At 35.5% G+C, this 20,825-nt stretch overlaps 4 protein-coding genes and 1 long non-coding RNA gene across 8 annotated transcripts; 3 read left to right on the top strand and 2 right to left on the bottom strand.

Moving 5' to 3' along the window:
* Nucleotides 1–599: 599 nt before the first annotated feature.
* On the top strand, nt 600–2,034 carry LOC7492755 (pathogenesis-related genes transcriptional activator PTI6). The gene has a single exon (XM_002320143.4). The coding sequence runs from the start codon at nt 829–831 to the stop codon at nt 1,771–1,773; it is 945 nt and encodes a 314-aa protein (XP_002320179.2). The 5' UTR covers nt 600–828; the 3' UTR covers nt 1,774–2,034.
* A 5,953-nt stretch (nt 2,035–7,987) lies between these two features.
* LOC7492756 (uncharacterized) lies at nt 7,988–9,748 on the top strand. The gene is made up of 2 exons (XM_024584971.2): nt 7,988–8,474; nt 9,084–9,748. Exons 1-2 carry the CDS (start codon nt 8,253–8,255, stop codon nt 9,576–9,578), a joined length of 717 nt encoding a protein of 238 aa, XP_024440739.1. The 5' UTR covers nt 7,988–8,252; the 3' UTR covers nt 9,579–9,748.
* Nucleotides 9,749–11,591: 1,843 nt separating this feature from the next.
* On the top strand, nt 11,592–11,991 carry LOC127904303 (uncharacterized). The gene is made up of 2 exons (XR_008057321.1): nt 11,592–11,749; nt 11,852–11,991. It is a non-coding gene; the product is annotated as an uncharacterized LOC127904303 (long non-coding RNA).
* Nucleotides 11,992–12,940: 949 nt separating this feature from the next.
* Nucleotides 12,941–13,773, bottom strand: LOC7492758 (arabinogalactan protein 20). Its single transcript, XM_002320810.4, has 2 exons — nt 13,437–13,773; nt 12,941–13,173 (listed from the first exon to the last, which is right to left on the bottom strand). The coding sequence occupies exons 1-2, from the start codon at nt 13,561–13,563 to the stop codon at nt 13,070–13,072; spliced, it is 231 nt and encodes a 76-aa protein (XP_002320846.1). The 5' UTR covers nt 13,564–13,773; the 3' UTR covers nt 12,941–13,069.
* Nucleotides 13,774–14,347: 574 nt separating this feature from the next.
* LOC7494134 (tubulin gamma-1 chain) lies at nt 14,348–19,848 on the bottom strand. 4 transcript variants are annotated; one of them, XM_024585387.2, is made up of 13 exons: nt 19,498–19,847; nt 19,083–19,283; nt 18,815–18,926; nt 18,045–18,445; nt 17,687–17,740; nt 17,512–17,616; nt 17,010–17,084; nt 16,849–16,893; nt 16,514–16,642; nt 16,121–16,225; nt 15,969–16,045; nt 15,546–15,585; nt 14,348–14,679 (listed from the first exon to the last, which is right to left on the bottom strand). In XM_024585387.2, the coding sequence occupies exons 1-11, from the start codon at nt 19,624–19,626 to the stop codon at nt 15,977–15,979; spliced, it is 1,425 nt and encodes a 474-aa protein (XP_024441155.1). In that variant the 5' UTR covers nt 19,627–19,847; the 3' UTR covers nt 14,348–14,679; nt 15,546–15,585; nt 15,969–15,976. The 4 variants fall into 4 exon arrangements, with proteins under 4 accessions (XP_024441155.1, XP_024441154.1, XP_024441156.1 ...); XM_024585386.2 differs by lacking the exon at nt 14,348–14,679 and adding an exon at nt 14,994–15,268; XM_024585388.2 differs by lacking the exons at nt 14,348–14,679; nt 15,546–15,585 and adding an exon at nt 14,994–15,268 and having other exon boundaries at nt 19,498–19,848.
* Between the last annotated feature and the right edge of the window lie 977 nt (nt 19,849–20,825).

Consider the following 20,825-nt stretch of genomic DNA (forward strand, 5'->3'; position numbering starts at 1 on the left):
TAAATATCATGGTTTTTAATTATGACAAGTAAAAAAAATGCTATTTTATATATATTTTATTATTGTGTTAATTATTTTTTAAATTTATGTGATAATTTAGCAAATTGCCCAGTTCTAACCTTACACTTACTGTTACATGTCAGTCTCACCCGCTCTTATCAAAATTCAAAAAGGCTGAGAATTGAACAACTGTCATTCTCTCAGGTAAGCATTAACCGCCTGTCTGTTTGGGGTGGTCTGATTTAAAGTTTAAACTTTGCTCGATACGAAATGCGTTGGCGCGTGACTTTCTTGGAGAACAAGTTCAATCGGTGACTCCGTTTCTCGTCCATCTCCTTTACCAGGCCAACCAGATTTGCCACGTGTAAGCAACCCGACATCTAATTTTCTAAATGCGGCGAGTCGTTAGGGATTGCCCTCATTTTTAATCTCCTCCTTTGTAAATATCTGCACCATTTTTAATCCAAAAAATCAGCCAATTATATCATAAATCTAATTGAGATTTCATTTATATATATAAAACTGAGAAATTAAAGAAAAAGGAAAAAATGCTGGGCTTTCTTCGGTTTATCGTCCTATAAAACTGGGATTCACAAGCCTAATGACATTTTGACTCTTCCTCGGAACTGAAACTCTCTCTAATATCTCCTCAGTCCTCTTCTCTCTCTGTGTTGGTACTTCATTTGCCTACTCTCTCTCCACCCCCTCTGCTTTTTGCTTATACTCTTTAATTCTCAGATCAGTTATATCTTCAAGTGTTTATAAAATCCCCCTTGATATTTCCTATTTCTAACGTTTCCTATAATAAATTTCTCTTAAAAACCTTTGATGTTTTCACCCAAAAACCAAACCCACAAGAGACTTGATTGCATTAAAAAAATGGATCGCTTTTCTACCAAATACACAGAGCATAAAACCGTGACCAACAAGCTGGTGAGATGGGAGGACTCAAAAGCCACAAGAATTGTAAGGATTTCTGTGACTGACGGGAATGCAACGGACTCCTCTGGAGATGAAAATGAGGAACCCAAGATCCAACATCCAAGAATTAAAAAGCATATCAACGAGATAAGAATGACAAATTGCAGCGACAGGGAAGCAGAGGATGCGAAAAAATCACCAGGACAGCAAGTTGTGAAAAAAAACTCAAGGGATCAGTATTATTATCCAGAAGGGAAAAAGTATCGTGGTGTGAGACAAAGGCCATGGGGGAGATGGGCAGCAGAGATCAGAGACCCTTATAGGAGAACCCGGGTATGGTTAGGGACTTATGACACAGCAGAGGAGGCAGCCATGGTTTATGATCAGGCTGCTATTCGTATTAAAGGACCTGATGCACAGACCAATTTCACAAACACTCTGGTGAGCAAACAACATACCCCAGATGTTGATATTAATGTTAACATTTCTGGGTATGATTCTGGTAAAGAGTCTCATAATAGTCTATGCTCTCCAACTTCTGTACTTAGATTTCATTCCACTGGGGAACCGGGTCCAGAGTCACAGGCTGCTGTACAGAGTGACTGTTGCTGGAGACAAAATCAAGAGGTCGTTCAAGAAGAAATATTGAAGGGTGGTGATGATGAGTGTTTGGTGATGGATCCTCTGTGTTTGAAGGAGTTTTGGGACTTTGAAAGTCCTGCACCGATTTTTTTTGAGGAGTGCAGTGTACCGGGTACTGTTTTGAGAGAAGATTATGCTGATATGCCGGTACATTTAGATTGTGATTTTGGTTCCTGTTTATGGGATGTTGACAAGTATTTTGAGGCATAATTCCAGGATCATAAAAACCTTAATTACTCTCTATTTGGGGTTTAAGGTCAAGCTATCTACATAATGATACGATGATTTGGTAAATTCCGAGGGGAGTTTTGGATTAGTACTGTTTTCAATTTTAGTTATAGTGGTTGTGTCTAAAGATTGTAAGGTTTAGCTTACAATTTGGAAATATATGTAAATCCTTTCCTCTTTCTTTATGTTTTCAAGATTTTAAATCTCTTGAGTGTTTCTTTATGGTAAGTGTTCGTTTGCGAAGATTGCAGGCAAGATTGGGAGTTTATTTTGACTGTTTTATGTCACTTTTTGTATGTTTTTGTGCATGATTTAATATTATGGGTTTGGAGAGTGAGATATTTTTACTTGCTGGACTAAAAAAAGCCTACCAAGTGTCTAAAGTGGTTTCCATGTTCAACGGCTGGCCACCTTGAACTCTCGAGAGCCACCCGCTCCTTCTGCGTTTTGTTAACCATTCATTGGTAGTGATAACAAGTCCAAATTCCTGCCTATAATCGTGCTTTGCCTTTCCTGGTGTCTAGTGGATAGTGTTACAAAAATATCATGCATCAATTTGATATGGTTGGGGTCTAAATCAGTATGTTGTTTGTAACGTCTCCAATAATATAATTTATTGACTGATTGTTGACAAGGCATTTATTTATTAACAATCCTTCTGGGAAAAATGTGACTGTCCAGCTGAGCATGCCAGCTATAGTTTCGTACTAGCAGATTATCCCATGTTTTTAATTTTTTTAAATTTTAAATTAATTTTTTAGGTATTTTTGTATTATTTTATATGTTAATATTAAAAATAAAAAAATAATGTTTTAATAATTTCTTTTAAAAAAAAACATAAAACATGTCAGTGTACTTAAACCAAGCTTTGGACTTTGAATTCAAAATACAGAATCCTGGCTTTTACTTCTATGACTTGAGCCCACTGAAATTACACAATGGTCAATTGTGATCCTTGGACGAGAACCACCAACAGACTGTCTTCTCTCCTGACGGGAGGGAGCTTTGGTCTGTCCGAGGCACTAATTGAACCATAAATTCTTTCCCCACAAAACACGTCGGAAAGGAAGGTGTAGGTGCCTAGGGTAGCAGTGGCCTTTTTAGAAATTCCAAGACATGCCACCTCTAACTTGCTTTATTTTTATGTTGATCACGACCCGGCGTGCCTCGACTCCGTGGTGTAAAACTGTAAATTGTTTTTTTTTTTAAGTATTTTTTATTTAAAAAATATTATTATTATTTTTTAATATTAAGTATATCAAAACAATAAAAAAACTAAAAGATTATTAATTTAATTCTTTTTTAAAAAAATTTAAAAATCTAAAAATTGCGTTGAAACCGCACTCCCAAAATAGGGATCTCCTTACTGAACAAGAGGGATCTTCTGACCGTACCACTGGTCAAAGATTGCAAAAAGTTTCGGGAGGTAATTTGGCATTGCAGGCTTGCTTTTATTACTCTAGTGTACAAAAGAGACCCACTTGCAAGCCTGTAACAAGAGATCTAAAAGAAGATGTGAAAAAATCAGACTCAGACCCACTAGCAATTTGCAAGTCTGTCTTTGGTCACTTCTGGAAATAATTTTACCCAAGTTTTATTTCACGTCACAGTCCTCGCTCCCCGCAACTTTTACCAGCAGTTATGGTTCTTGCGGTTGACACATTGTCTAGTTGTCGAAAGTGGGAAACTCTCTCCTCGATCGTCTAGCTTCTTGAGATTTTGGCGTCCCATGTGAAATGCTTGGGGCGGTGAGATATTTGTGAAGGACCTAACCATGCAAGGCAAAACTATGTACTGGTTATCATGACATCTGGACTGTAGTTACCTACAGTAGCCGAGTGTATATCACATGGTATCTTGACGATTTCAGTTACTGCTTTTCATTTCTCGTTGGGATTTTCTTAATGTCGACCACAAATCCATTACTTAGATTATCCGAATTCTTTTTTTTTTGTTGAGAAAAAATCACTGCGCAAGGAGAAGAACTTAATTATTGGTCTGGAAGTCAATCCTTAAGTGCAACTGCAAAATTGGTCCAAATGTTTCTGTGCAAAAGGCAGAGTCACGGGTGAAGCCGTGTTGCTAGAACCCATGGATTCTTTGCGTTCTTATCATTAATCAACCCGTAATAATCTGTCAAATTCTGTCCTAGACTCGGAAGTCCGTACAGATTAAAAAAACCCTTCCCCGCATATGGTAACGATCAAACATTGTCGGACGATGTGCTTGTTCTGGGTTTATTTTTTGTGCCTACAGGAGGCATTATACACGTGTTAAATGTTCTTCTATAAGCAAAAAAAGAAAGAAAAAAGAACAGAATCGTCCAGCGAGTGTAATTTTGAATTTGAAAGTTAGATATGAAATTAACTCGATAGCAAGAACAATTGATGGACTATGGAGCAAAATAATCAGATGGCAGGGAGGGAAGTTGGAGCTAACTTCAAGGGAATCTTGAATACTCCATCAGTCGGAAAGGATGTGGGCACGCATAGCAATCAAGAAGCTACCAAAGAAGAAAGAAACGGTCCCACTAACAGAGTTAGCAGTTTACACGTGATTTGTAGATAGCTGGCAATCAGAGGTGGTCGGAATGAAAAGTAAGTTAATATAGTTAATTAGAATGTATAGCATGGATACTGTAATGTGTAATTCCGGGAGTGGCAGGTAGTATGAGTTGACATTTCTACGAAGTTTTACATAACTTCTTCTTCTCTTAATTATTTTCTGATTCTCTCAATTTTTTTTTTTTTTAATTTTCTAAACTTTCTTTTCTTCTCAAATTAATGGTGTTAAGGAAGGTTAATAACAGACAGACACAGCCATGTACAGTATTATTGTTTCAAGAATTCAAATGGCTAGACAGAATTCAAAGGATCCACTACGAGAAACAAAAAGATGGGCAAGGAAAATAAAGAAGAGGAGAAAACTTAAAAGTGGGAGAAACATAATATCGACAAACATCGCAAAGAAGCTCGATATCTTTTTGACCCTGCAGGGATGGCCGCCGCATGTATTAGCATGAGGATTTTTTAACGGTGAAACTAACTTGGATCCGTTATAAAAGAAAGTTTTAAATAAGCACTCGGATTAATTCTCTGGACATTCTCGCGTGGGTATGGGGACACGAGAATTTCTTGCTGTGAATAATCATCATTTGTATGGAAATCATGGGGAAAAAAAGGTGCCGAAGGAAAAGTTATATTAACAAAAAAAAAAAAAACCCTAAAAAACGTGGGATTTTTACTGTATTCCTCGCCACTATTCAAGAGTAGTGCTTTTTTTTCCTTATCTTTGATTTTCTTTTCTATCAATGTTATTTTTTTTTTAAAAAAAACCATTATTTAATATTAAATTTATTTTGTTATTAAATTATTTTATTTTCATGACACGGATCTCGGGTTTATCTGGTTAACCCGGTTGATTTATATATTTCATCATTTAACATTGGATCTGACATAATCGATTGAGGATTGAGTTTCATAATTTATTTTGATTTGCTCTCTATAGGGTTATCTGAATTCATGATAAAAAACACATATTTAGTAGGTTAACCCGGGTTAAATCAGGTCGGTTTTTTTCTTTCTACGAGGTTATCTTGGTTTCATGACTCGGGTTATGGGTTTGATAGATTAACTCAAGTTATTTTTTTATGTTTTTTTTAATCTCATTCTTCAACATTGAGCTGATTAAGAATTGAATTTTGTTATTTATTTTAATTTGTTTTCTATAAGGTTATCTCGGTCCTTATGACCCGGGTTGCGGGTTTAACATGTTAACTTGGTCTCTTTTCAAATTCCTTTCTTTATTTGAGTTTTGTTTTTCAATTTCATCATTCAAGATTGGATTGATTGAAATTTAAGCTTCATAATTTAATTTGATTTATTTTCTATAAGGTTATTATAATCTCTCAACTTGGGTCGTAGATTTGACATGTTAACCGGGTTGACCCAAGCCAATCCAATACATTGTTATTTTAATGTTAAAAAATGATGTAATCTTGAATTTATTTTAGTTAAATTATATTTTTATAGGTCGTTCGTGTTGCTTTTGTATCCAGAAAGTCAACCGAGTCATATCGAGACAACTCTCACACGATTCAATTTTTTTAACTAGAAAAAAATATTAGCAATATCTAAATATTTATTTTTATATTTTAAAAAGCTTGATACAACATGTAACGTAATGCAAGGTCAATTATCTAGAATAATAGAAAAGAAAATCAGCCACCCATTGCTTAGCAAAAGTACTCAAACCATCACACTGATCGTATAACGAATGGAGGGGTAAGAAAGTTAATACACTCTCTCTCGTCTTGAGAATAATTCTATTAGATTTTTTCTTCACGTATTAATTAAGAAGATATGTTAAATATTGTGTGAACTTATACATTTTTTTATTAAAAATTAAATTAAATGTAGTTGAACATAGAAAGTTATGAGAGTTCAACTTTTAGAGTGGGTTAAAATAGTAAAATTTGGTATTCAGTTTTTTAATATAGATATCTAAATAAGAAGAAAAAACTCTCATGGACTTAAAGAATAACACTCAACAAACATGAGTCGTCGTGTACGTTAAAATTAATCTAAGTGAGACTTTACCACATCAACTCCCAAAATCTTTTAATTTTTTTTGTGTCCAAATTGAACAAAGCATTTTCATTTAAAAAAGCTAAAATGATATAGTTTTGAGATTAATTTCACAAATCTACGACTTGAGCCTTATGCCGGATACGTAGCAGACATCATAAGGGACATTTCACCAAGTGATGCGTAAAGAAGTGGATAGCGGCCCTAATGAACTCTTCAATTTCATGTGATAACAAGTCAAAAAAGTTTATGGATAATAATCAAATCTTACCTAGGTATATATATACTCATGTGTGAAATTGGCTTGATGATCATGCAAATTTGTTTTTATTTATTTCAAGTCAAGAGATGCTGCCCTAGTACGTACTCATCATCATGCCTCAAAACACTAGAGAAAGGGGGAAAAAGAACCACAACATGGCAGCAAGCAACAATTTCTGCTCATTTGCATGTTTCCAAACAACAAAGAGGCAATAAACAAATTGCAGATTAACCAACTAATCATAGATAATACAAAAAATCAAAAGCACGCATGTATCAACTGTCGAATTGCAAAAGGACTTGGTGTTAAGAATGTGAGATTGATGATAACTATATAAAAAAAAGTGCAGAAATTAAATTATTTCTCGTAGTGAATTTGCTACAACAGGTAGCATATTGGCTAATATTCTGTTTTCCTCATTTTGTTTAAGCATTCTATGCCCTTGCTGATTTGCAATAATCACTGTAACATCTAATACTATCTTTTAAAATTCAAATGAGTAAACTGAGCTAGACGCGAATTATTGGCGTCGTACAAATTTGGGCCTAGTCAATTTTCAGACGCAGCCCATGGGCGTGGTGTTTTCAATGACTCTAAAGTCCGCTTTCCTTATAGTTGTGGTCCCGCTATTGGTCATCGGCTTGTCCGGCTGCCAAGATCCAAGGGATTAACGTTCCGTCCATCTTCCTCGTTTGGGATTGATAACAATTATCCCGTGAAGTTACTGGAGTTGGTTAAGTATAAGATTAATCTCGAGGATTTATCTAGAAATGCTAGTAATGATAAATTAAGAATCCAAGCCTTATGGCGTTGCGAAGAGCCAGTTACTGCTAAGATAATCTCAACGTAAAGGGAGAGAGTAGGTAATAAGATTTCATAATTTTCTGTCAATGAAGTGCAGCCCATCCCATTTTGTCATGAGTTTGCTTCCAGCTTTATAGGATTGGACCCGTTTTTTACCCTTTGATTTTCGAGTGATCTGAGTAACCTTCTCAGTAAGAGATGCCAGTGTTTCAAATCTTTGAAAAGAACAATGTTATGGATGATCTTCGGGTTAAATGATGAGGGATCGATGATGGGACGCCATAATTTTAGCATGCTCCTGCTGCTGACACTCCGTGATCTCCAATGAACAATTCGCACTGCCACAGCAAATTTCTTGGCTAATGGTCCTTCGGCCCTAACCATCCATATATATATATATATATATATATATATATATATATATATATATATATAATGGTGCATATGCAAATGATGACACAGATGCATTGCTTTGGCGCCATGTGCTGGAAAGCAAGGTTGTGGGGTATAAACAACTAAGCCTCTCGCTTACAAACAAAACTTCTCTTTAAAGCAAACCCACGCAAAAAAAGAAGGAAAGGAAAAGGAACAGTATGATCTGTTTTGTTTCGATAAGAAACCGAATCGCCAACCATACAAAAAATAAGAAGAGGCCTGCCTTCCAGTTTCCATTATATCATATAGTCTCAAGCTTTCCATTCCCACGACAAACCTAATAAAACCAAAGCCGGCAAAGTCTGAAAAGTGTTAGTGAGCATTGCTGGAAAAACTAAAAGAGAAGGTTTTAATTGCTCTGCTGTTCCTCTTCGATGGAATCAAGGAGGGACCTGCGGACTCTCATTGAGAGAGCATGGGGTTTGCATGATGGGCTCGCTGAAGAAATCAAAAACATTAACATCTACTTCTGCAGGTTCTGTTCAGAACATGGTCGTTATTATAGCATAGTGGAGACCCCATTTCAGGAGAAGGAAGGATTGATTGCCATTAAGGATTCATTGAAGGAAGTAGGGAACGTGCTTATGATTTTACAGGTACGTTGATCATTCTTTTCCTCTTCTTATTTCGAGATAGCTAGCTCAGAATTAGCGTGCTGAAATTAGTCTTTCAGATAGTTTCATTTGGATTTATCAGAATTTGACATTTCAATCCCATGTTAGAGACATTACGCCTCGAATCAACAAGTACTTAAATGAAAATTCTGTGGTAATTAATATTGATAGTTGTATATACAGCACCCAAGTCCTCTGGCATTCTTCATATATAGTAGTTGTACATTGCACCGTACTTAACAGTTACAGCTTGAACTACTATTGAAAAATTGTTAGCCAGGCAGACCAGGGTCCCATAAATAAAGGCGCAGTCTTTCAAAAACCAGATTCTACTCGATAATTTCTTGTTTATTTCGAACTTGAAGGACTGCACAAGAAATAAACATACAGAGTACATAATTGATTTTCAGGCTCCGACTACGTCAAGGTACTGAGATCGAATACTTATGGAAATTTCTTGATGTAATGAACTGCAAAGTAGCGTTACTTGTTTTCCCTTACTGGAAATCACAAAATGTCAGCGGACAACTCTATATCCTTTTCTCATGAAGTTGCTAGGCTTACCTTCCTTCCCCTAATACCATTATGCAGAGATTACGATCATGGCAACCGATTGATAGGCAAGAGGCAATTACACGATTAGAAGGAAGCTGGTTAATTCTCATGGAAAAGGTGGCACAATATCAAGGAAGACCACTTGCTGTGGTGGAAGAATTGAACGCCTGTTTTAGCAATGGAAAGACTGTTTTTGACTGGAAGTTGAGTGAGAAAAGGAAGATCAAAGGTGATGGTTCCAATGTTCAAGAGGAAAAGAGGATGGCAACTGCAGGTTTTGTTGTTTGTTGGATTAGAATGTTATTCAACCAGTGGAGGTGGCAAAAAGCTATTGGAGTTGCAGCAAAACTGATTTTGGTTTCAACTAGCGTTTCATCTACAGTAAAATTCTGCCATTGCAGGCTACATTGTTGCAGTTCGCAAAGGAAAGTTGTTTCATTGGTTGAACCAGTATATTCAAGAACAAAAGAAAACAGTACAGCATTATCCCCCTCAAACAGTCCTCTAGATGTTTTTTATGGCAGGGGATGATTTTATTATGCTTAATTCGGTTAACCACTACTCGATTCAACCTCAATAGTATATGATTTTATCTCCTTAGAATCGAACAGAAAGTAAAACTTCGTATAGGATCAATTTCATGGATCACGTTGTTGTGCTTATTGCACATTCCACTTTTATGCATTCTGAAATTGCTTTACTCCTTTAGCACCTTGTTCTTTACACGTAATTAACTGTGTGTTTCTTTTCATTGCTAAATAAAGCAAAAAGAAAAAGAAAACAGCTGAAACTTTAGTCGATAGACAATTAGAAACACTGACCTCCATAAAAATAATAAAATAGTGAAGATTGAACGGCAATTAGCCAATTACGTCGGCCAAACAAATCACACAACAGCAATCAGAATGCAACAGCATTTCTTTCTTTACGAGATTAGGGTATCAAACATGTTTTTAGGGAATTTACAGGAGTTCAGTTGGGGAGAAGAAAGTTGGCTATATCTTGGATAAATTGTAAAATCAGCACACAAAATCAAAACAGAATTAACATAGGAAAAAAAAGTTTTGGTAAAATAGTATATTTTTATCTTGTCCCACTTTAAAATATGAATATTTAATAAATTTCGTGTTTCTGAAGTGCAATAAGGTGAAACTCAAATTAATTAGCTTAACCGATTGATTGTTTCGTAACGGTTAATGAAATCGGTTGACCAGTTCTGAAAATAACAAGAAAAATCTCGAAAGTGCTAAAATTGAAGGCGCTCAGCGATAATTTTTATATTTAAAAATTCAACAGTCCGCGTAGAGTTATAGTGGCTACTATTGAGAAAATGACTTCCGGAAACTCTTGTAAAAATTTGAACGTCATCCAACAGCTAGACAAAAAAGTTATGGCTTTTTTGAACTATTATTCTGGTCAGACACGCCTATATCTTCTTTTAGGCCTAAATCTATTCTGTTAGTCGATAAATGCATCTGTTAGGCCATTCAAGTAATCTTTTTGGAGTAGATCCTTATTTAGTTATGGTAAACTCGCACCTAACTACTCAGAATCACCCCTTATCGCAAGCTTGACTATATTATTGATATTAAAAAAATAAAGGACAACTATTACGTTAACAATAACTTTTTGAGATTTTAATTGAAATTTATTTTTTAGTCTATAAGTTGGACAAATATTTAAATTTTTACTCATAAAACATGTTTGGAAGAAAAGTTCATAAAATTATGGTTTTTGTGTGAAACCGTTGATTGGTTTATATAACTGGATCCAACCGGTTGAGTCAGATAACTGGAGTTTTATCTTGTCACGTTTTAGAAATGCAATATTTATTAAATATTGTTATTTTAAAGTATGACAAGGTAGTATTATTCGGCTAAAATAAAAAACAAAACAAAAACTATGGTAATTTTAAAAAATATTCGTATTTCCTGAGACCAGCTTGCTTCCAAGAGCGGAATGTAATGATTTGCATTTTATTTTCTGGGCTAAGCGGTGTTCTCCTTGTACAGACCAAACCAATGCCAAGTCCAGATTATCAAAGAATTCCTGGTCACTTTCTTTAGTCCAGTCCACTAATGCGGCTTTGTGAGCCAGTCATTTTCTATTTTCTATTTTCTATTATTATGGTCTCCACACCTCACAACCATATAGTTGTCATCGACTCAGGACTAATCTGAAAAAAAAGAAGAAATTATTGGATTAATCTAGGTATATTATTTTATTAAAACAATATTATTTAAAACATGAAATATTTCAAAAGAAAAAAAATTAGAAATGATTGGTAAGACTGTGTAAAAAAAAAAAACATTAAAAACATCTGTCTTCACAACTATACTTCTTTGTTGGTTATAATGCTTCTCCAAATACATGATCATTTTGTAGTGATAATTTTAATTTATTTGATGTTTTTTTTTCCTTGATGAATAATACATTACTTTTAGATATTATTATGTTTTTTTTTTTTAGATATTGTTATACTTTCACAAGTTTCAGATAATTGTATTCCAATTTTTCCTTTTTTTTTTTTTATTACCACTCATTTCTTCATTTTTCTAATTAAATCTTCTTCTATGACTGATAATGTTTTAATTGATGATTTATTCATTATGTATTTTCGTAGACAAGGTTGCAAGCTCAGGCAGCAGGAGTTCCTTACCAAGGTCTATCTATGTGGAACGGCGTGTTTTGAATCGAATACGGTATGCTCATTGCTGTTATTTTATTGTAATTGGATTTAATGAGGAGTCTGATAAATAGCATATTGAACAGTGTTAATTTCTGATCTAAAATTGTTATTCCAGATGTTTCCAGACGTGAAAAACACCATAGGCACCTGCAGAGAGCATCATCTGTGGGATAGTTTCGCAGGAACGATCAGATGTAAACCGTGCCTCCCAGTTTACTTCAAATTTGAACCAAGTGGTCCGATCATTTTTGTTTTGTTTCCCTTGTCCATTCCCGCTGACTGGAATGCTCCACGTCTACCATCAATTATTGCCTTTGAATTTTCATGGCAGCAATTATATCATACAATCTGCCTGGACTGTCATATGGCCAATTTTCCATTTCTTTATTTCTTTTAAGTGAAATATTCAATTAAATCCATGATTTATCTGAGGTAATTTGGAGAAGGTGGTGATAAATGTCTGCCCGGAACACATTTGCCTGGTATCCGAGGCTCCACTTGTGCATGAGCCAGATAGTCTAAGCCGAAGAAGAAAAATTGCTCATTGAAATCTTTTTAACTGATAAGTGTTCTAGATATTAGCTTGCTAGCTTCCTTGTAGAACAGGGGGAGTGAAGGGACTGTTTGCAAGAGTTGGTTCCCGCGTTTCTCGGCATTGATTCTGTTCGTCAATTGAGAATGTTGTGATTCCCATTTGCAAGAAACGTTTGCACGCGTGATTGCAGCGTACGACATTGATTGTCTTGTCTTAAAAAAAAAAAAAAATAGGAAAAGAGTCATCCTCTGGCTCCATTGAAAGGATTTCGTGAGCTTGGGCAACTTGGCAAGTATCTGAGTGCTTAAAAGGCAACAGGGTAGCTACAGAGTATAAGAATTAGAATCCCCTTCTTAGGGCCTGGGAATCCAGGGATAGATTTTTATTCACACAACAATTATTTCTAGTGATGCAACTATGCCTTGATTTGTTTTATTGTTTTTGTCCTCTTTTAACACTTACCAGATACAGGACTGGAAGGATGTGATCGTATGGGCAAAAAGATCTGGAGAAAAGGTTACCCTGTTAAACAAGTTTTTACGCATAATAATGAGATGGATTGCCCGATGAGTGGGTTCCTTGCGGCCACTCAACACGGTCTAATATCAATGGAGTAGAGTAGTATTTACATTTTAGAGACCAAATTGAAAGCTTTAATAAAAACTAAACTTCGAGAAAAAAATAAAATTGAATCAATCTTTTGATAACCAATGCCGCCACCACAATCAATCACTCATAAGAAATTCCTTCTGAAACCAGATAAGTGAGCACAATCCATCTCTACAAGTCCTAGAAAATTCAAAAGAAAGTGTAGGATGAAGCATCCAGCGGGTGGATCAGGTATGTGAGCACCAGAGCCACAAGCATCAGCAGGTATGCGATTCCTTGGTCGATTGAAGTCCCTGCAAAAACATTAAGCAAAATCTATATAAAAAAACCATTCAAAGAGAACTACTATCACGCTTAATTAATGGAAGACCCCTCCCTGTTTAGGTTTTAAATGGACCATCTAAGAGAATCTCTGGCATTTATGAGAATCTCTCCCCAAGGAGAATCTAAAAGAAGAGGGGAGGGTAGCAAGGAAACTACAATGGGTTTCGTAATTTTGAATCCAAGCAGAAAAAATCCACAAAAATAAAAGCCAGCGGAGGGAAGAGGAGATTACCATCGCTGGTAGGTGCAGGAGCGGGAGCGGGAGACTGGGCCTCAACAGAAGGGGAGACAACAGCCAAAATAAGAGAAACAACAGCCAAAACGGCAATAAAAGCCTTGAATGAAGCACAAACTGCCATTGCTATGCTTTTTAACTCTTAAGATCTAAGAAAAAAGCAGAGAGATCTAGCCACAACTAGCTTCGCAAAGAGAGAAAGAACAGAAAAAAGAACAATGTGCTCGTCCTTACGAGAGAGAGATGGGGAGGATAAGGAGAGAATAGAGGGAGGAGAGTATAAATACAAAGAAGGCTTGGTGAGTGTGTGAGAGAGAGAGGAAAGAGGGAAGCCACTATTTGGTAATAAGAGTCGGAATTGGCATGTCGCAGTGTTTACTATTGAGGGCAGTGAGTGCGGGGTCCATAGAAATGGAGGGTATCTATCTTTCTTTTTAAATTTGGCTTTGCTAACAATGCGCCATGTGATGGTCGGACCTTTCTACTTCTTTTTATTTTAACAGCCTGTCAGTCGAGTTGTCGCTTGACCCTTTTGTTTGTGTTACCTAACCACCCCCACCTCACCTTCTGTTGTTTAAATTTGTAACGGACTTAACGGCTAATTTCTTCAACTTTTATATATATATATATATATATATATATATATATATATATATATATATATATATTTCAGAATTTATGATAGATACATAGATCTGTAAAATTTGATTTGAAACGTTGGCGAGGCATCCGAGGGGTTTTTTAATATTGACATGTGGTAGCGTGGAAATTTGAATTTTAGATATGACTTTTGAAATTGGGATAAAAATATTACTTTTAAAACTTGTGAATCTCATTAGCTAATAATAATTGACAACAGATTTGTATTCTATCTGACAATATTAAATTTGAAAACTCTGACAAGGATATTAATTACATATGGGTGGATTACTAAATATGAAATTGAAACCGAAAATACTTGAATGTACGTAGGAAGAATCCAACATTCTAAGACTACAATTAAATGGAAAACAATGTTTTTTTTTTTTACTCGGATTAACACTGAAAGAAAGGGAATTGACTGGCTTATTCGGAACCATGCCCGTATGTGGTTAAAGAAGCGCTAAGCTAATAGTGCCACACAAATTTGTGGGTGGGCAAACCGTAGAGTTGGCTTCGAACTAAACTCAAGCGGCCGGTCTTTACTCAATTTTTATGTTGAGTCAACAGCAATAATGTCAAGCAGGATATTCTCACCTTCCTAGGAAATATGAAGAAGGAGATGGTTACATAAATAAAAAAAATTATCGTGTTAGTATATGCTGTTATAAATGCTCTGCTTGCATGCAAACAAACTTGGAATCAGCCCAAAATTCAAGGCAAAAGTTTCCAGTCTGGTTGCTGCAATTAATCATCAAACATCTGTTTTCCCTTCTTCTATCAATCCTATGCTAGTCATATATGCACAGGTTGAAGAAAGCAAACACCATTCATGGGTAAGTTGTAACTCGGGTGATTTAAAATCACATGAAATAAACCACCATAACAACACATGCAATGGATTCAGAAAGCACGGAACACCAAACACCACATCTGGAATTTTGACACCACAAGATAAATTTCATAATTTATACAAACCGTACAGGACAATCACAACGCCACCCGGTAGCATGGATAACCACCATATCAATAAACACTGTTGGACCATTACCAACCTACCATGTGGACGGGACCACAGAAAATGCTTCACATGCCATGTTTTGAGATATTACACAAAAAAGGGTGTGATAAATCACGAAAATAATTTTACTTGTCAATACTGCAAATTTAGTCCCGAATAGAATTAACACCTGCAAAGCATCAAAGACATCCAAGCAGGAAATCTCATTATCTGACTGCAAATGTAGTCTCTGTCCTCTAGGTTCCATGAAATTTAGTAATAATTGAAAGATAATGAAAAACCTGATCCAACAAAACTCAAAATCTGCAAGGAGTGGGTTGGGATTCCTTTTCTTTTTTTGAAGACTAACAAAATCAAACACCCAAGCAATCGACACACCACGAAATCACCAATCTTCACACCCAAAAAAAAAGATCTCAAACCATAAATTTGTCATATTTACTTACAATCAGTTTTCAACTGTGCTTTCAGCATCATAACTACAATCTGCAAATGAGTAAAATTCAAAGCTAGTCACCTTTTTGCAGAAAGGAAACAGAGACAAGAATACAAGATACAGGGATCCGAGAACAAAATAAGACACAAACAACTCACTCAATGTGAAACTACCACAAGCTAACAGGATCTTCCAATCTATTTTGCATAAACATTCATAAAGGTGCTATTTTACAGCCTGCAGTCTCATACATGCTAAAGTTACAAAAACATGCTTCAGAAAGGCATTCTATATAGAAAAAATTTGCAAAAAAATCTAACTGAACTATACGTCGGATAAAATTCAACTCGCTGAAGTAATTCTCAATGAGAGGAAACACAAATAGAACCTATAATTATAGCAATTACCTAGAAGCATAAACTTTTTAACTTACTTGGTAATTCAAATTGCCAATTTTGGATCCACTGTTCCTTTAGCATTACCTTCTTCTGTTAAAAGGTTGTCCGGATCCTGCAATATAACATAAAATCAGCAGCATACAGATAAGATGTAATCTGGGGAAAGTCAGGGCCAGTAGTCATGTACCTCCATTCCCCATTTTATGTAATCTGGGGACTCACAGGCTTTGTATTCATCAACTAAACTCTCAATTATGTCCCGTGATTCATCAAATTCAGAAAGATCATTGTCCTGAAAAAACATTTTGCAACAGATAATAAAAAAGCAGTCTACAAAGCTAGTGCACCTTATCTCGAAGCATTCTACACTCCAGCCAAAAAGGGCTAGTGGAGATTAACAAAATCATGTTGCTGATCTGAAATGGAGCATTGTGAACAATAAAACCGTAATGTTTCTGATCGAAAAGATGGGTTCCTTTTTCATGATTACTAGCTGAAGATAAAACAGGGACTGTATAGTATAATCCATGTATTGACAACTGACCAGAGGCATGTGAGAAACATGAGAAAGGCAACTTACAGCAAACATCGGAAATTTTCGATAGTTATCAAGAAAAGCTTGTTTTTTTCTCAGCTTCTCATACTGGCTCAAACATTTGCTGAAGAGGTGGCGGATGCTAGTGTGGCTTGCTAGCATGAGCCCACTTACCTACAAATGCAGTTTGCTCATTTATTCTTTCACAAAATTTGCATAACATTCCAGTTACGCTAAACATTACATGAGAAATTCAACATCTTCAAAATTGACATATGAAACTGAATAACATAATCTCTAGAAAGATTTATGTTTTTCGTAAGATTCTAATGAAAAATAAACCAAAACCGAGAAAGTAAGGGCGCAGATTTTGTTCCTACCCTGTGCGCAGTTTGAACATAAGGAGACTTTCTAGACAAAGCAACCTTCAAAAAGAAAAGGAAAAAATATAACATGAGCAGATATTATAATCTGATTAGAAGAGGAAAAGAGTAAATGGAATGAAGAAAAAGGTTTTATTCATTGTACTATAGGAAAAGACCTGTATACTTGCAGGGCCCCACTCAATAAAGTTAACAAGCTTCCTTTCACGAATCCTCTGCAAACTTTCATGAACCTGATAAAAGAGTAAGCAATGCAATATAGATGAATTTACTTGTGTGCAAAAAGAAAAAACTGCTTGCGCTTATGATATGCAAAAAGCCAACTCTATTAATAGCAGCCTCTCCATGTAATGATATGCAAAACCATGTAACAAGCACAAAGGGACCCTAGACAAAGCTAAAAGATAAAACAGGATCAACACAGTGACACTATAGCTGGGCTGACCTAACAAAAAGCCAACTTACTGAAACTAAAGTATCACATAACTAAAGCCAAATTATGAGGCAGATATGGAGAGAGAAAAATGGAAGCAGCTAAGGGTTGACTTCCCAAATGTGCTGCCCTCATGGTGATTAACTTAACAAGTTCATTCATCTTTTCAAGCAGTCTTCTACAGTAAGAGACTTCTAACAGGTTCATAAACTATAAGAAATTATTACCTGAGTAGGGTCCACTTCTCCCTGAATAATATTCAATATCGAAATGTATTTTGCTTGACTAGCTTCTTTTGTTCGTGCATAAGAGGAAACCATGATATTCTTGGTCTGAAAAAAAAAGGGTCAGTTTGATACCTAACTGCACTTTGGTTAAACAAAAAGGAATGAAATTTCTCACCTGCAGAAGTCTTCTCATAACATCCAGTACAGTAGTTTTACGAATCACGTTAGCCTGCCATGAGATTATTTGCATCAGATCATCAGCAAATCCTCCTTTAAGAGCATTAGCATGCCAAGTGAAAATATATAAAGAAATGACAAACCAAAATAATATTATTTGATGGAGCTGCTGATTGGTGTATCTGAAATAATCCAACTATGTCTCACCAAAATCCATAAAACTACTGAAGAGATTCTAATTATCAATTAACTGAGAATCTCATTTTTTACATAATCAATTATAAGACTACTAATGAAACAGTATTGTTATCGAACAAATTAAATAGAACCATAAAGAAATCAAGTTCGAATCTTACCTGACGCTCCACTGTGAGTGGTGTATATCCAGTCATGAGAAAATGGCATCTTGGTGTTGGAATTAAAGATGCAAGAAGACCAACCAAGTCATTGTTCATATATCCTGGATACCGCAGAGTAGTTGTGCTAGCAGACATAACAGTAGATACCAAAGAGTTTGTTTGAGCAAATGTGGGAGTTGACAAATGTAGGCGCTCAACAGCAATTCTATTCAGTGCAGTATTGTCCAGAACAACAACACAATCTGCATTTAGTGTCAGTCTCTTGAGTGTTAAAAGTGAGTTATAGGGTTGGACTACCACATCACTCGTCTCCATCTGGTTAGGAAATACACTGTATGTCTGGACCAGCTTTTTGCTATAGCGATCATTTAAAGTCTCCAGCAGATACGAGCCCATACCTTCAATACATAATGCAGACACTCAAGAAGTAAGCAAACCAGAAACTAAGAGCTCTATCTGGGTTCCATCATATATTAGCAACAATAAGTTCACATATTGTGCAGCCATTTTGATTATGTGCCAGTGGCCACAATATTATCAAGTACGATTCACAAATTATCTATTATAAACCAAGAGCAATCTAACTTGGAACCAATCTACGCTTACCAGAACTGTGTTAATTCAAGTGTTCAAATCATGACCACTTGTCAGATTCTAACAAAAAATATCAGTAATATAGTTTGTGTGAGAGTACTACACAAATGCATCAAAACTTCAGAACTTAAATAGACAAGAAAAGGCAATGACAAATTGACAAGTAAAGCAACCTGAGCCTGTTCCTCCAGCAATTGAATGGCATAGAACAAAACCCTCAAGACTATCACTTCCATCTGCCTCTCTATCAATCATGTCCATTATATCCTCTTCAACACCCTTTCCCTGACCGGTAACAAATAAAGAAAACAGAAATCAATCAGTTGATGACAATAAGAACCTAATTGCCAAACTCTAAAAAAGGTAAGAACATTTTTACCCTGAATATCCCAAAAGAAAGAAATCAAATTATCTAGTACATGGGACAGCAAGGCAACAAACCTGATGATATCCACTGGCCCAATTATTTCCTGCACCACCACCATGATCCGAAACAAAGATGTTCTCATGATTGTAAAGATTTCGATATTCACTGTTTTGAATTCCATTGATGACCCTAGGCTCCAAATCAATTAGTAATGCTCGTGGTATGTAGTGCTGGTCATCCGCTTGGTAGAAAAACACATCTTTCCTATCACCTCCCTGAATCACACCAAATTCAACAAATAGACATTGATCGAAATCCTATTAATACTATCATCTTAGAGTTCACAGATTATATATTTTTATTTTACATTTCCAAATAAACAGCAGAAAAGGGAAAACAATAAAAAGCAGACAGTTAAATTCCCTGATTTAGGTCAAGACAATAGAATACAATCTTTCAAAAGATAAAGAGTGAGAATAGAAGACCTACCTGAGTAGCGAAATCTTCGAGAATGCCATCTTTGTTGATGCCGTGTTCGAGGCAAAGCTGTTTCCAGAACTCCATGCCGATCTGGTTCCCGCATTGTCCTACTTGCAGCGTGATTATCTCTCTCGGCATTTTTACTCTCTTTTTCTTATTTTCTCGGGAAAATTAGGGTTTTGAGATCGACGGAGAGAGAGATGGAAATGTGAGAGATGAATCTGGCGCGGAGAGGATTTTGAAAAGATGCAATAAAAAAATTTTGAGGGAAAAAGGGAATCCCCGAAATTTTGGATGTGCGTGCGCTTAATATCAATGCTTTTATACACTGAAGTGAAGCAGCAACTCCCTCGCTGGACTGCCGGCCAGGAGCGGATGCTAATGTGCGTCCTATGCGTAGCATAAGCTCAGGGGCCTGGTTCACTGTATGGGCTTAATACCAGGGGTTTTTTTAGCGAATTTTGATTGGGCCTGAGTAGGTTTCATGTGTGCTTTAAATGTATATTTGTTTTTGTTGTTATTTACTTTTAGTGGTAGAATCCATTACTAAAAGTAGCAATAAAAACATGAATTTACTATTTTTACTTTTGTAATTTTTGCACTTCTTTTTTTGTTTTAACACTTCTCGGGGCTGAAAATGCATTAAATTTTTTATAAAAAATAACAATCAAGCCAGAAGATGCATGGCCCACCGCATCTTATTAAAAGAGAAAATAAAAATAAAAATACCAGGTGAAAAAAAGGTTTTAAAAAAGACAAGAGTGAACCAAGTCAACCTATTATTCCCGGGATATGGATCATTCATCCCGCTGAACAAAAACTTTTTATTTATTAAGTTATTTTTCATTTAATCACGCAACAATCAATGACGCTGGATATTTATTTTTTATCAAATAAAAACAATTTAAAAAGGAACAAATAGGACAAGAGCGCGGGACAAAAAAGAAATGGCCTGTTTTTTAAAGTTAAATAACAAAAAGTGGTTTTTTTAGGCTAAATAAAGAAAGAAATCGCACATGCAGCTGAGCAACAACTCCGATAAAAACCAAATAAATTATTATAAAGCGGGTATATTATATTTATATTTAAGCAATTTATTTGATTTAATTAAAAAATAATTTTTTTAAAAAGGCAAATTTAACAAAAAAAAAACAACAAATAAAAAGACCCAGGATAACATGTGTTATTTTTTAAATTAACAAAAAATCTTATAGATAGCAAATAAAAAGATTAATGGATCTCAATCTTCAATTAAATCAAATGATAAGAGATAAAACTGAAAAAACACAAATTTAAAAAAGAAAAGAAAAAATAAATGAATCCAGACGAATTTCCTA

The sequence above is a fragment of the Populus trichocarpa genome, chromosome 14, assembly GCF_000002775.5.
Source record: "Populus trichocarpa isolate Nisqually-1 chromosome 14, P.trichocarpa_v4.1, whole genome shotgun sequence".
NCBI classification, from domain to species: Eukaryota; Viridiplantae; Streptophyta; class Magnoliopsida; order Malpighiales; family Salicaceae; genus Populus; species Populus trichocarpa.